This window comes from Anabrus simplex, chromosome 9, assembly GCF_040414725.1.
Source record: "Anabrus simplex isolate iqAnaSimp1 chromosome 9, ASM4041472v1, whole genome shotgun sequence".
Taxonomy (NCBI): domain Eukaryota; kingdom Metazoa; phylum Arthropoda; class Insecta; order Orthoptera; family Tettigoniidae; genus Anabrus; species Anabrus simplex.
In genome coordinates, this window is record NC_090273.1 from 129,545,875 (window position 1) to 129,560,678 (window position 14,804).

Here is a 14,804-nt window from a genome sequence, read left to right on the forward strand (position 1 = left end):
TCTATAATCCTGAAGAAAGGAAAATTAACTGAAGGAAACGTCACTACAATAGAAGGATCAATAATCCCATCGATAAAAACAAACAATGAACGAATCAAGTATTTAGGAATTGACTTCAACAATGAAATTTCTCTTGACAGACATAAACTAATAAACACAACTTCTGACTTAAATAATCTGGTAAAAACAAAACTTCTAAAACCAGAGCAATCTCTGACACAACTATCAAACACTTTTCTTAAAGATCTGGACAAAATTATAAGAAGTTCTGTAAAAGAAATAATGATGCTGCCAGATGATGCTCCAAATTCGATGCTGTATAGTGCCAGAAAGGTCAGAGGGATGGGAATAATTTGCGCAGAATGGGAAGCTAATATAGAGTATTACAATATTTGTAATCGCTTACTCCATGTTCAGGACGTTCACCTACCATACGTAAGGAAGTTCCCTGAAGAACAAGATATGGCACTCCACAGACTTGACATAAAAAAAGAAAGTCTCTCTCCAAAGATTGACGGAAGAAAACTACGTGAAATTATGAGAAATCAATCCTTTCATTCGTGGTGCCAGCTACCACATAAAGGAAAAGGAGTAGTGTTATATTCAGACTGCCCAAAAGCAAACTCCTGGATGATTCATAAATCACCTTGTCCTCTTCTGAATACATAAATGCAGTGAAGATGACATGCAACCTCACCGCAGTGAGGTCGGTTCCCGATAGGTCATTCAACACAACCCGTTGCCGCCAAAATGGCTGCAACGAGATAGAAACCCTTGGACCTGTGCTGGGATTCTGCCGGAGCACTGAACTAATGCGCAACCATCGCCACCACCGTGTAAGAACATCGATTGCTCAAGGCTTGAGACAGCGTGGATGGGAGGTGCACCAGGAGGTTCACTGCATCTCTACCAATGACTCTAATCAGAGGGCGGACATCGTAGCTATCAACAGAGAGCACATTAAAGCAATGGTCTTAGATCCCGCCATTCGCTTTGAAAGAGACCTTAATCAGGCTCGGGATGTGGACCTAGAAAAGCAAACTATTTATGTTTCATGCTTGCCTTACCTTTCATCTAAATATAAAATACCTATCGATCAGTGGATTGTCAGACGCCTGCTATTCGGAGCAAGAGGCAACCTCCCTAGTCAGACATCAAACTTCCTACAAAACTTGAAAGTTCCATTCTGAGAGTTTGAAAAAATAGCAATACAGATACTGAGGGACTCTCTGCAAATCACTCATTCCCATCTGTACCTGAGAACGTGATTGACATTCCTCCCCCACTAACCCTGGGAAAAAAAGGAGATAACAGTATCAACGATTAATTTTCATTTCTTGATATTTTTGAACTTCAATGAAATTGAAACTGTATTCCAGATCTAAATGGTCACCCTCATTGGAGGATGGTTGATTAATTTCCTCAATAAATCTCTCTCTCAATAAGATAGGAATGTGATACTTCTCCTTCTCAAGATACAGCGATCTGAATAAGTAATTCCAGAGGTTAGGTTATGTACTTTCACATCTGGTTAAATTTCAGAAAGGCTGTTCCCATGTAAATTTATAGTGAAAAGGTTATCATTACTCTACGGGGAAGTTTGAAATATGTTTTCATAATATGTGCACGTAAATCTAGGTTAGATGACGCCATTTGAAGTCATTTGCAGCAAGCCTCTGGATTGATACTATTACAAATTTTAAGAATGAAACTGAATATGCGTGTTTAGACTATTGGAATTAGGAAATACCGTGCTAATGAGTAAGCTGCTGTTTGAAAAATATCCGCAATTTTTTTTAAGCAATCTGATTACTGATTACTGTAATGATCCACCATCTAGCAACCACCCTTCCCTGTGTATGTGGTAAGAATCATCAACCATAGCCTTCAGCAATTATTCAGCTGGGTTCTGCAAATATCATAGGTCTGTTAAATCGATGATAGTGCAAAGGAACAAATTTGTTAGGTTGAACCCAAGCATGCTTTAATTATTTAATTAAATTTATTTCCCAAGAACAATCTGAGACAAAGCTGGTTATGGTGCAATACAGGTCTCTTGCTTACATACCAGGGGTAGTTTAACACGAGAGGAATCTTCAGCACAAACAGTACAAAGTTGTAACTACAGTATTGTGTGTAAGGTAGATATCTCCTTGTTTTATTGCTATCACTGTGTAAATAATGTGTGATGGAACATTATGTTAATACAGGCAAAGATTTCTGGAAAAGGCGTGCTTTCTGCTGAAACCTCAATTTAAAGTAAAGACCCATTAAGGTTTAAAAAAATTATATCCCTGTAAAAACGCTAAATAGGGTTCTACTGTATTCATCAAGTTAATTTTGCATCTTGCGACACCTAAACACGTGCTACTCAGCGACTTCCAAGACACACAATCTGCCATGTGACCAAAAGGGAAATGTTCATTAAGCATTCGCTATTCATTTAAAAGCTGACTTCTGGCCTGCCCTACTTGAAACTTTGCTTGCCGTAATGTTCCTGCAAGTGGCTCAGTAGATCTTAAGAAGCCACTTCCTGTTCTGAGATGTTGACATGTTCATAACTAGTATCTAAATTACTCTTTAATCTGCCATCCTCGGTAACTAAAACAATGGCTTTATTCATAGAAATCAATTTAAAGAATTTAATTCACAGTTACAAAAACTCAAACTACACTTCAATTAATTATAATTAAAATATATGTTATTATGCTAGTTGCTTTACGTCGCACCGACACCGATAGGTCTGATGGCGACGACGGGACAGGAAAGAGCTAGGAGTGGGAAGGAAGCGGCCGTGGCCTTAAGGTACAGCCCCAGCATTTGCCTGGTGTGAAAATGGGAAACCATGGAAAACCATTTTCAGGGCTGCCGACAGTGGGGTTCGAACCTACTATCTCCCGAATACTGGATACTGGCCGCACTTAAGCGACTGCAGCTATCGAGCTCGGTAATTATAATCAAAATAGATAATCCTTTTCAATTAGCGATAAGTAAAAGAGATAATCCTTTCTGTAAAAAAGGAGCAGGCTTCTTGCGAACCAATGATGCACAGCAGTATGAGAATTGATCAAAACATCCTCATGTATATACAATGAAACCTCGTTAGCACGTTCCTCATTAACATGTTTTACTGCTTAGCATGTCGTAAATTCGAAGTCACGATTCCCATCGTGAAAACCTATAACAACCATTTTTTCCAGTCATTGACCGGGTCAGGGACAGAATGAATGAAACATATATATATATAGGCTGTTATTACAATGGGGTCGCCACTCCCAAGGTGATTTATTAATGAGTGATAAATGCTATGAAATGATAATGGCGAGTGTTGCTGGAATGAAAGATGACAGGGAAAACCGGAGTACCCGGAGAAAAACCTGTCCCGGCTCCGCTTTGTCCAGCACAAATCTCACATGAAGTGACCGGTATTTGAGCCACGGTATACAGCGGTGAGAGGCCGAAGCGCTGCCATTTGAGCCACGGAGGCTCTACAATTCCCATCGTATTAAATTTATATAAAAATACCTCACTTATCGCATCACAAATTTCTACTAGTACGATCACATTTTTCCTAGCCCTGATAATGTTATTTGTCATCCTTTGTGAAACAAACATGATTTCCAACTCGGGTAAGAGCCGTCACCACAGCTGTATGATTACAGAAAGGCCTTAAATTCCTGAACTTCGCAGGATAAGTTGCACATTCATGGAGCAAGCCGTTAGCCTTAGGAATGTTCAATTTTGCTTGCTGATTAGCAGCAAGATTGCTGAATAACAAAGCAAGTGCTTGTATTTCGCATTCCATTCAGAAGTTAGACATTTATTTTCTTTTGAGTGGTACGGTGAATTGTAGCGAATATTTGTCGCATGGTATGGTAGCCTATATCTGGATTAGGAACATATAAACATACTTATCGCATCACGAAATTTCGCTATTATCGCTTACTACAAGTACGAACAAGTTTTTCCTACCCCTGAAAATGTTATTTGTCACCCCTTGTGAAAGAAACGTGAATTACAACTCAGGTAAGAGCCATCGCCACAGTTGCATGATTACGGAAAAAGTGAGCCTATTTGTGCTTATATATCGCATTCCATTCAGAAGTTAGAAATTTATTTTGTGCCGAGTGGTACAGTGAAGTTTTGTTGCGTGATACAATAGCCTATATCTGGATTAGGAACAAAATCGTGCAAAATTGACTAGCGTGGTGTATATTTGTCTTGTGATAGCCTAGTTATGGACACGGAAAAGGTCGTGAAATTCTTTACTAATGAACACAAAATGAAAATCTTTCAGAAAGTGGATGGGCATCCGCATCTTTAAGCGTGCCAAGGTCGCGAATGTTAAACTCGCACCTTCGAGTTCTGACTCGATCATGTGACCTGGTCAAAGTTTTCAAAATGTCAGTCAAAATCATTCCTCCAAATTCCTCCCAGTCGAGCATGGTCAAGTGTAACCTCCAATTCATTGTCTAAGAGTGTGACCAGAAAATAATGTTTTATTTATTTATTTATTTATTTATTTATTTATTTATTTATTTATTTATTTATTTAGCGTATGGTCCATGCAATCAAGTTTAGAGCAGAAATAAATTATATACATATTTACATACAAGAAAACAATGAACAAGAAAAGACTCCTTACAACTGAATGTTAAGATCATTGATGCACTGTATTGCTTCTGGATTATATATATATAAAATTCGCTGGGGCCATCAAGGACCACGTTAAGTCTTGTTGCATTTGACACTGAACTTGGCCTTCTTTAGAGCCCAAATTTCCCTCATTCTTTGTGAGTGGGCCTGCTTACGCTCCTCTGTCCAAGGGGCACCGTGTCTTCTCTTCGGTTGCTCGTCTCGGTTTAGCCCGTTCGTCAATATTTTTTTGCGGAAGAGATCTCTGTTAAAGGCATCTTCTTTGGTATTTCTAAACCAGGGAATTGTGGTTTTGGGGTTTGAATCAAAAAAGTGAAAGATTTCTTTAGTTAACTTTCTTCTGTCCATTCTTTTCAGATGACCGTAAAATCGTGCCCGTCTTTTTCTGATTGTGTCGGTAATTTTCTCTATTTTGCTGTAGACTTCCTTGTTGGATCTCTTTTGATGGATTCCATTTCTGTACTTTGATCCCAAGATTCCTCTCACAATTTTGCGTTCTCTTTTCTCCAGTTCTTCAAGGAGTCCTTTGTTGGCATTTAGAGACAGGGTTTCGGCTGCATATAGAACTACTGGCTTCAGAACTGTTTCATAGTGATGTATCTTGGTGTTTTGGGAAAGGCATTTTTTTGTTGTAGATTGTGCGGGATGTTTGGTAGGCTATTTCCAGTTTGCGTACTCGCTCCTGAAGTGCTTCTTTGTCCAGTCCATTTTTCATGATGATCTCACCCAGGTATTTGAATTTGTCTACTCGGGCGATGTCCCCATATTTTGTATGGAGTTTTGGTGGAGCCTCTTTGATGTTAGTCATTACTTCTGTTTTCTCAAACGATATCTGCAAACCAGTTTGTTCGGCAATTTCCTTTAAAATTTCAACTTGAGCTCCATAGTTCCGTTTTTATGAGTTTCGACTTGACAGTTAACCGGAAGTCAGACTGTGGTGCCAAACTGCTACGAATTCAAACAGCTGATTTACGATACACAACACGAACGGAAATATATATACTGGAATATGTCTATAATCAATTATTCTTTGTAGCAACATACATAATTCACATAAGATGAACAACAATACACAACACATTTAGGATAAGACTACAAGACAAACATATATCAATGCTCGAAAAGATAAGATAAAACGTGAGTAAATTAAATTAAATTTCTACTCACCATGTAGAAGAGCTCGCGTTGCTGTTAGATTCAATTTCCCCTAATGAAGGAAATAATCCTACAAAGGGAACACACCACTCATTTCTGAGTTACTATCTGCATTGTCATCGTCTGTTGAGGTGTCACTCTCGCCTTCCCTATGCTTATAACTGTGCTCCTGTTGATTTTGGTCGCATCAGCTGTTCTCTGAACTGCTTTCGCAACAGGCAAGAGAGGCGCGCCGTTATCTTTCTCCTTCTCGAAATACTCCCTAACATTGCAAACAATTTCCCGGGCCTGGCTCCTTAGTGGAGTACCGTGTCCGAAGGGCTTTCTTCTCTTGGGAGTTTCATCCTTAGACGTAGGCGTCGACATGACAGAATATCAAATTCACACACGGGCCTAAAATTAACCTACAATATAACTACCGAACGAAATATTAAACTAAGCTACTATATAAACTAGATCACTTTTTACACACTATTCACTACAATATAACGCGCTATACTATTAAAAAAATAAACAATACTTTTATAAACTCTACACACGAAATATAAACGAACAACAGCCTAGCACAAAGACACACAAAGACCGCGAAAAGAACGGAGCTCAATACGACACACAGCTGATAGCACGTGGTTACCGTAAACAACAGGACGACAACACTGCTAACCGGAACTCGAGTTTAACGCGCTCTTTCGGAGCAATCGGCTGCCTATGATTGGCTGTCGATTAATTCACTTACCCTCCGCCAAAAGGCAGCGCTCAAACGTCAAGTCGAAACTCATAATAACTGAACTGTAGCGGTTTCTATGTCGGTTGAGAGAACAGCAATATCATCAGCAAATGCTAAGCAGTCTGTTGCGATCCCCTTGAATTTGGTTCCTATTCTCAATGGACTGTAGTTGGTTTCCTGTAATCTCACCCGCCAGGTTCTGATGATCTTTTCAAGAACACAGTTGAAGAGTATTGGGGATAGCCCATCACCTTGTCGGACTCCTGTTTTGACGTCAAAGGAATGCGAGAGACATCCGTGGAACTTCACCTTGGATTTTTTTATCGGTCAGGGTGGCTCTAATTAATGCCAGCAGTTTCAAATCAACTCCAAATTCATTTAAGATGTTTAGCAGGACTTCCCGGTCAATGGAGTCGTACGCTTTCTTAAAGTCCACAAAGACAGACACATACTGCTTGGACCTTAGTGTACAATATCTGATGATCGTTTTGAGATTTTGGATCTGTTCAGCTGTTGAGCGACCTTTTCTGAACCCTCCTTGGTATTCACCTATTTGATGTTCGACTTGTGCTTCCAAACGCTCCAGGATGGCAAGTGATAGAATTTTGTAAGTCACGGGTAGCAAAGATATTCCTCTATAGTTGTTGTTCTTCATGCTGCCTTTTTTGTGTAATGGATGGATCAAAGCTATTTTCCAATCTTCGGGTAGGGTCTCCTTGTTCCAAATTTCTTCTATTTGCTTTTGCAAGATATCAAGTGATTCTTCTGGGGCATATTTCCATAGTTCTGCTACTACTGAGTCTTCCCCCGGCGCTTTGTTATTTTTGAGACGGGCAATGTGGCGCTTGATTTCTTCTCTGTCGGGTGGTCTGGAATCTGGGTACCTGAGTAAGGGTTCCTTGGTCTCAATGGCGTTTTGTGGTTTAGAGCAATTAAGTAAATTCTTGAAGTAATCTGCCAGAATGCTGCAATTTTCTTCATTTGACGTCGTCAGTGTGCCGTCCATTCGCTCAAAGCATAGAGATGGTGGTTTATAGCCAGTGAGTTTGCGTTTGAAGGCTCTGTAGTACTCTCTGCTTTCATTCTTCCTAAAGTTTTGTTCTATCTTTTCAATGAGAGATTTTTCGTATTTACGTTTCTCAGTTCTGAACACCCTAGCTGCTTGGGCACATTGGGTTTTGTAGGTTTCCCAATCATTTTCTGATTTCGTAGAGTTGTACTGTTTCCACGCAGTGAGTCTTTCTTGGAGGACTGATTCGCAGGTACTATTCCACCAGGCATGCTTTTTGCTTCTCTTGATTTCTGCAACGTCTTTGGCGGCCTCAACAAGGAGATTTTTGGCGTTGTTAAAGTCACAGTCATTTGGTCTAGCCTTCTCCTGGAACTCCTCGACCCTTTGCCGAAGTTTATCATTGTCGAAGCGTGTGATCTGTTTGGTTGTCTTCCTTGTGTTTGCGGGAATTGGTTTGAATTTGATAAGAGATATATAATGATCTGAGGCCACATTGATGCCTTTCTTTACCTTGACATTCATAATCTCAGGGCTGTTTCTCCTGGAGATCGCAACATGATCAATTTGGAACTCCCTGAGAGCTTGGACGGGAGAACGCCAAGTCATTTGCTTTCTGGGTAGATGGCGAAAGTGGGTCGACATGACCTGCAGGTTGTGATTTTCGCAAATGGTCACCAGTCTTTTGCCATTGGGATTGGTTCTTTTGTGAGCAGGGTAATTTCCTATAACTTTCTTGTACTTCTGCTCACGACCTAGTTGGGCACTGAAGTCACCCGAAAGAAGCTTGACATGGTGTTTGGGGATTTTGTTCAATTTTTCATCCAGTAGGTCCCAGAAATTATCAACTTCGTCTGGATCAGACTTGTTCTTATCGTTTGTAAGAGCATGTGCGTTAACTAGGGCGTAGGTTTTGTTCGGGCATTTAATTGTGAGTATAGACAATCTGTCATTCACAGGTTCGAAATTTGCAACCGATTTAAGGATCTTGGTTCTAACAGCAAACGCGGTTCTAAGCATCACAGCTCCATTGAGGATTCCTCTTTGCACTTTGCTCTTGAAAAATCGGTAGCCTTCAGATTAAAAAATCTCTTCATCTGGGTACCTTGTTTCCTGTAGGGCCACTATGGATATCTGATTTTCGTGAAGAGCTTTGGTGAGGGTTTTCAGCTTGCCAGTTTGTGTAAGTTGTTGTTATTATTATTATTATTATTATTATTATTATTATTATTATTATTATCGTATGGCAAGGAAATTATATATATAATATACACAATAACAAAAATCATTGATTCACTTCAGGCATTAGTTTTATCTGTTATATCTGAATGTCCAACTTCGCTATCCACTGTAGTGCTTCCGCTGCTGGAGATAGGAAGTCTTCCAATCTACCTGGATAAGCCCGTAGTTGACACTTGCTTACAATGTGGGGAATAGTCTGGCGAGGGGCTCCACAGTCACATTCTGGAGACGGTACAAAGTTCCACTTGTAGAGAGAATCCCTGCACCTTCCATGACCTGTCCTGATCCTGTTCAGTTTGGAACAAGTTGCATGTGGCAGTTGGGATCCATTTGCAATTTTTTCCCCTCTGAAGATGTTATGCAGGAGCAAGTTAGGAGAGTTATTCCAGCAGTCTTCCACTCCTCCAAAGCACTGAAGTTCGTGGATGTCTTCACAGCAGCATCACAAAGGGGTCGATGTCGTGATTTCAGTCTTTGGAGACTAAGAACTGGTATGTCATTTAGAATAGGTAGCAGAGGATTCTTACAGATCTTGTTGTACTCTTGAACAAGAGCACTGGATCTTTGTAAGTCAGGTGGCATTATTCCAGACAACAGTGGGAACCAGTGAACTGGAGTTGATCTGATAGTGCCAGATATAAGACGCATGCTGGTATTCAATTGTGGGTCAATATACTTCGTATACGGGCTATTAATCCACACTGGAGCACAATAGTCAGCAGCAGTGCTAAGGCTGAAGAGCACAGGATGTTTGCAGTAGATCCCCAAGTAGTACCAGTTAGCTTCTGAATAATATTGTTTCGGGTTTTCAGTTTCATTCGACAAGTTCAAAAGATGTTGCTTGAATGATAAAGTCCGGTCCAAGGTAACACCGAGATATTTTGGACACCTATTGTGATTAAGTACTCGATTGGAGAAGGTAATATTTAGTTTTAAGTTAGCAAGCCGGTTGCTCAAATGGAAGCAAGAAACCTCTGTCTTGGCTGTACTGGGTCTGAGTCTCCATTTCCTGAAATATTCTGCCAATATGGATAAGTCCTGAGTCAGAATGTCTTCAGTTTTCTCAATGATCTTGTGTTGTGTGGCCAGGGTCAAGTCATCAGCATAGCAGAACTTTCTGGATATTGTTTCTGGAAGATCAGAGATGTACAGATTAAACAGTAGTGGCAATAAAACTGATCCTTGAGGCAAACCATTATGTAGTTTTCTCACTGAGCTTTTATTTTCACCTAAACAGACCTGGAATTTCCTGTCGCTGATCATGTTGTTGATAAGCTGTGCAATCATATAGCTCTGAGTAATTTATAAATCAATCCTTCCTTCCATACGGTATCGAAGGCAGCAGTGAGATCCACAAATACAGCAGATGTTTTAAGCTTTTGCTGGTATCTGGCCTCAATGTAAGATGTTAATGAAAGTACTTGATCGCAGCAGTATCGGTTAGGTCTGAAGCCTGCCTGATCCACAGGAATGAGTTCTAAAATGGTTGATCCAATTCTGTTAGCCTTTCAAAGAGTTTGTAGCAACAGCTAAGGAGGGCTATCGGTCTGTAACTCTCAGGTCTATTTTCAGGTTTTCCAGGCTTCAAAATGGAAATTATTTTAGCTTTTTTGAAGTCAGGTGGGATTAGTCCAATCTGGAGAATGTCCGTGTAGAACTGTGCCATCCATCTCTTTGCATTGTCTCCCATATGTATGAGGAATTCTGGGTGAATTCCATCGAATCCATGTGCCTTACCAGGTTTTGGTTCTTTGAGGGCCTCTTGAACATCAACGGCTGTAAAGGAACGTGAATAGCTAGATATACGAGGTGCTGATGATTTCAGAGCACGAAGCTGGCATCTAATATACTTTGTATGCTTCTTATCAGCTGGAGCTCGGGAAGTTGTTACAATATGGGAAGCTATTTGGTCAGGTGTCACATGAGGTCGACGCTTCACTACTGGTGCACCTTCTCGTAGCCTTCTAAGAAGGCCCCAGGCCTTTCGGCTAGAGTGAGTAAAATCTCAGCTTTCGACAGTTTCAACCCATTTTTGTCTTTGGCAATCATCCAAGCTAGCCAGAAGTTTGTTAGCAGTTTCTGCATCCCTGTTTTGTTGGAAATTCTTAAATAATTCCTTATTCTCAGCATTCCAGCCAAGAACATATTTCCGATAGCCCCTGGGCATACATTTCTTAGCAGTAGGTATAACTGCTCCAACAAGACGTGGATAACTTTGGTGATTTGGGGGAATCCAACGAATGCATTTATCTATTTCTACAAGAATGCAGACCAATCAGCTTTCTGGAAATTCCATTGGGGATATGGCATTGAACGTATAATGGGAACTGTGACACCAAATTTGAGTATGACTGGTCTATGCTGGCTATGAGCGATATCTCCCATCACTTTACGTGTAGTGTGCAAGGGATTTCCTTTTGTATTGGAGCTGACAAAGCATGAATCTGGATTTGAATCTCTACCCCATGCAGCTGATCGAAAAGTTCCTCGATCTTTAGCATCAAATACTAGATGGAAGTTGTTACTTTCGCACCAGTTCATTAATTTCAAGTCCACAAACATCTGTTTCAGAATACTTCCAGAGTTCATGATGACTACTGAAATCCCCCACATAAATCGCAGGATGTTCTGCAGTTGGTACAATATACTCAGGCCATAAAATGCATGGTGGTTTGTAGACGATAATTGAGACATTATTCAGTCGGATGACAACCTGATGAACGTTTTCTTCTGTACTTTGAGATAGTAGCTCAGCTTCTTTGATGTTATTACGGACATATGTGGCCACTCCATATGCTTCATGGTAAGTTGCTCCTAGAGCCGTGTACCCAGCAATACGACCTCTAGTACGGAGTTGTTCTTCATTAGCAACATGCGTCTTTTGAAGGACAACAACATCTATGTTGTTCTCTCTCAGTACTTTTGAGAGATAATCACACTTTGCTCTGCTGATAATTTCTATATAGAGTTGGAAAATATGAATAGCTGGACCAATGTTTCTTGTTAAAGAGCTCTGAGAAGAGCTGTTTCCACATGATGTCTTTGACATAATTTGATAGCCAGGAGATCCTAGGATAGACTGGCTGCCTATTGCTGTTGCTCACTTAGCACCACCCGGGGGACACGTGCAGGGCAATGAGAAAGCAAATCCTGCGGACATGAGCAACTTTCATCCCCCTGCTTCTACAGTAGCCATCAGAAATCCGCTTTGCTACCTGTGTATGCCCACGTTTCACACTCTCGGACAATATGGAGTATGGTTTGTCGTGGAGCTCCGCAGTCGCACACGGGTGTCAGCAACTTGTTCCATTTAAACAACATGTCTCTGCATCTGCCATGGCCTGTTCTTATTCTGGGTGGTGCTAAGCGAACAACAATATATTTGGCAGCCAGTCTATCACTGCGATCTCCTGGCAATTACATACAATGACATATCAAAATAATGTTTAATAATCCACTACTCTGAAATAAAATGCTTCTACTAACATTTGTTTCAGAAAGAGTGTGATCTGTAATAATGCTTGGATATTTTTATTGCCCCCCCCCCTGCATATGTTTTCATATTTATTTATTTTTGGTGTTTTTCACACCTTTCAGTGCACTTGTTATTTTATAAGCCCCAGCAGAAGGTTTTCATATTTGTTCTCTCATGTTTTTCACACCTTTTAATACTTTCCTCTCATCTATAGAAATGGTAGATATAGTTTCCACTGTACCCGCAAATACGAAGACGTAAAATGCACATATATTGGAAAAAAATGTATCTCGTGTTTCCATACCCGTCATATAGTTTTTATTTGTATATTCTGTAGTACGTTTTCTTGCTTAACACGTTCATTTTTGTTGTCCCCACCAGAAACGTCTTAACAACATTTTACTGCATATATACAAGACTATCTCAGGACTGCTCTAATGTCATATAAACCTCAGTTTGCCAAGTTAGTAAGAGACAAAGTCCTGCTTCACACATTAGTTCATTTGAAGCTGTCATCTACAGTATATGCATATTCCGTAATTATGCAATACATCATTTCTTCAGATAAAGTATCATAAAATATTTCTGTGGTGATTACCGCTTACAGTACGAAAAGAAAACATAACTTCTGCAATGTTGTCCCATGGAAAAACTATATGAATAGCCCTCACTAAACGGTTTGTCACGCTGCCCACGTATCATCTCAGAGACTAATCTGCACGCCTTCAGGCTGAGTAACAGTTGCTTGGTACAGGACTGTACATTTAATTTTATATAAGTCAAAAGAAAATCAGTAATAATAACATTAACCCAAGAAGTTTGAGTACATTAAACACAATACTGCTCTAAAGTCATAAAAAATTCACAATTCAGATGCTCTTTTAACATCAACTAAAAGTAAACCAAATAACGGCAGCAAAATATATTTCATAAACAGAAATCTTGTTAAGATGTATTCAAAAAGAAGCAATAATATGCAATGTTTCACTCTACTCAACAGAAAACTGAAAAGACTTACAAAAACAAGAGCCTTTATTTGTAGGATCTCCATGGTAATGGTTCTGAGTATCACACCGGTCACAATGATCTCCCACAATTCCTTTGGTAGTGCAGTAACATTTCCCTGTTTCTGGATGACATTCAGTCCCTTGATCATTGCATTCACAAGCTGAAACAAAGTAAAAGTTTTGTTAGAGTACTGGAAAGGAACAAATGAGTGTTGAATCAAGTCATAAAAGACAGAGAAGAACATGAAAAGGACGATATAAAACAATGAACACAATGATTGATCAGCATCAGAAAAGAGAGAGCAGTAGAAAGAAAACACAAGAGGATAAGGACAATGTCAATCTCCACATCTTTATACACTGCCATCTTCAAACAGATTTTCTCCTCAGCCCCCTACAAGCTGGCTTTCGCTTCCCAGTTTCATCAGGAAGGTGGGCACCAAAATTCACTGAGGGACTATCTTGACATATATTCAGTTATGATGCTGGAAGAGAAGGATAAGAAGAAAACCAGATAAACGCAGGAAAAGGGTACATCCATCTAATATCTGAAGAGCCAATCTATTTGAAGACGACAATGTATGAATATGTGGAGATCGTCCTTTTGTGTTTTCTTTCTCTTTCACTCACTTCCCACACTGAGCTGTCATTGTGTTTATCCTCCCATGTGTTCCTTTCCATGTTACTATCTCTCTCTATAGGACTTATTTCAAGTTTTCATTGAGTAAATTAAAAATATAGAGAAAAGGAAATGACTGCAAAAGATTCAGACTCAATAACTTTCACAGAAAGGTAAAAAGGTGAACTGCACCCCCCACCCGAAATTGCATTCATATTTTCTATTTTTCTAGAATGCCAAAGAGGATCAATTTGTCCCTTCATATGAAACAATGTTATTGAACAAGAAGAATTTTATCAATAAGAATGGAAAGTATTCAGGTTCTTTAGGCTTTACCAGTCATGAAATTACCAACGTTTCCCTTCATTGAGGTAACAAGTTCTTCAATTGGAATGCCACACATCTCCAAGATGCTGGCAGCTAGCGTGCCAATAAGACAATGCAGTGAGTAGTTTTAGAGAGGTGTGACATTCTAAATGATGAGCCCAAGCAATCAATCAATCAATCAATCAATCAATCAATCAATCAATGATTAGCATTTAGAAATGCTGCCCAGGTGGCAGATTCCCTATCAATTGTTTACCTAGCTATTTTTTTAAATGTTTCACACAACTTGGAAATTATTGAACAATTCCCTTGATAAATTACTCCAATCCCTTACTCCTTGTCCTATAAAAGAATATTTGTCCCAATTTGTCCTCTTGAATTCCAACTTAATCTTCATACAATCTTTCTTACCTTTAGAAGCTTCACTCAAGCTTATTCATCTACTATTGTCATTTGACATCATCTCTCCACTGACAGATCAAAACATACCACACAGTAGAGCATCTCGTTTCCTTACTTCCAAGTCTTCCCAGCCCAAAGTTCACAACATTTTTATAACACTACTCCTTTGATGGAAATCATCCAGA

General features: G+C 39.7%; 1 protein-coding gene across 5 annotated transcripts in view; it reads right to left on the minus strand.

Moving 5' to 3' along the window:
• dsd (attractin-like protein dsd) overlaps positions 1–14,804 on the minus strand; it is a 391,073-nt gene that overhangs the window by 117,532 nt on the left and 258,737 nt on the right. For all 5 annotated transcript variants that reach the window (XM_067153649.2, XM_067153648.2, XM_067153647.2 and 2 more), the window contains one exon: positions 13,283–13,432. In XM_067153649.2, the coding sequence (XP_067009750.1) occupies positions 13,283–13,432 (150 nt within the window). The remainder of the gene's footprint in view (positions 1–13,282; positions 13,433–14,804) is intronic.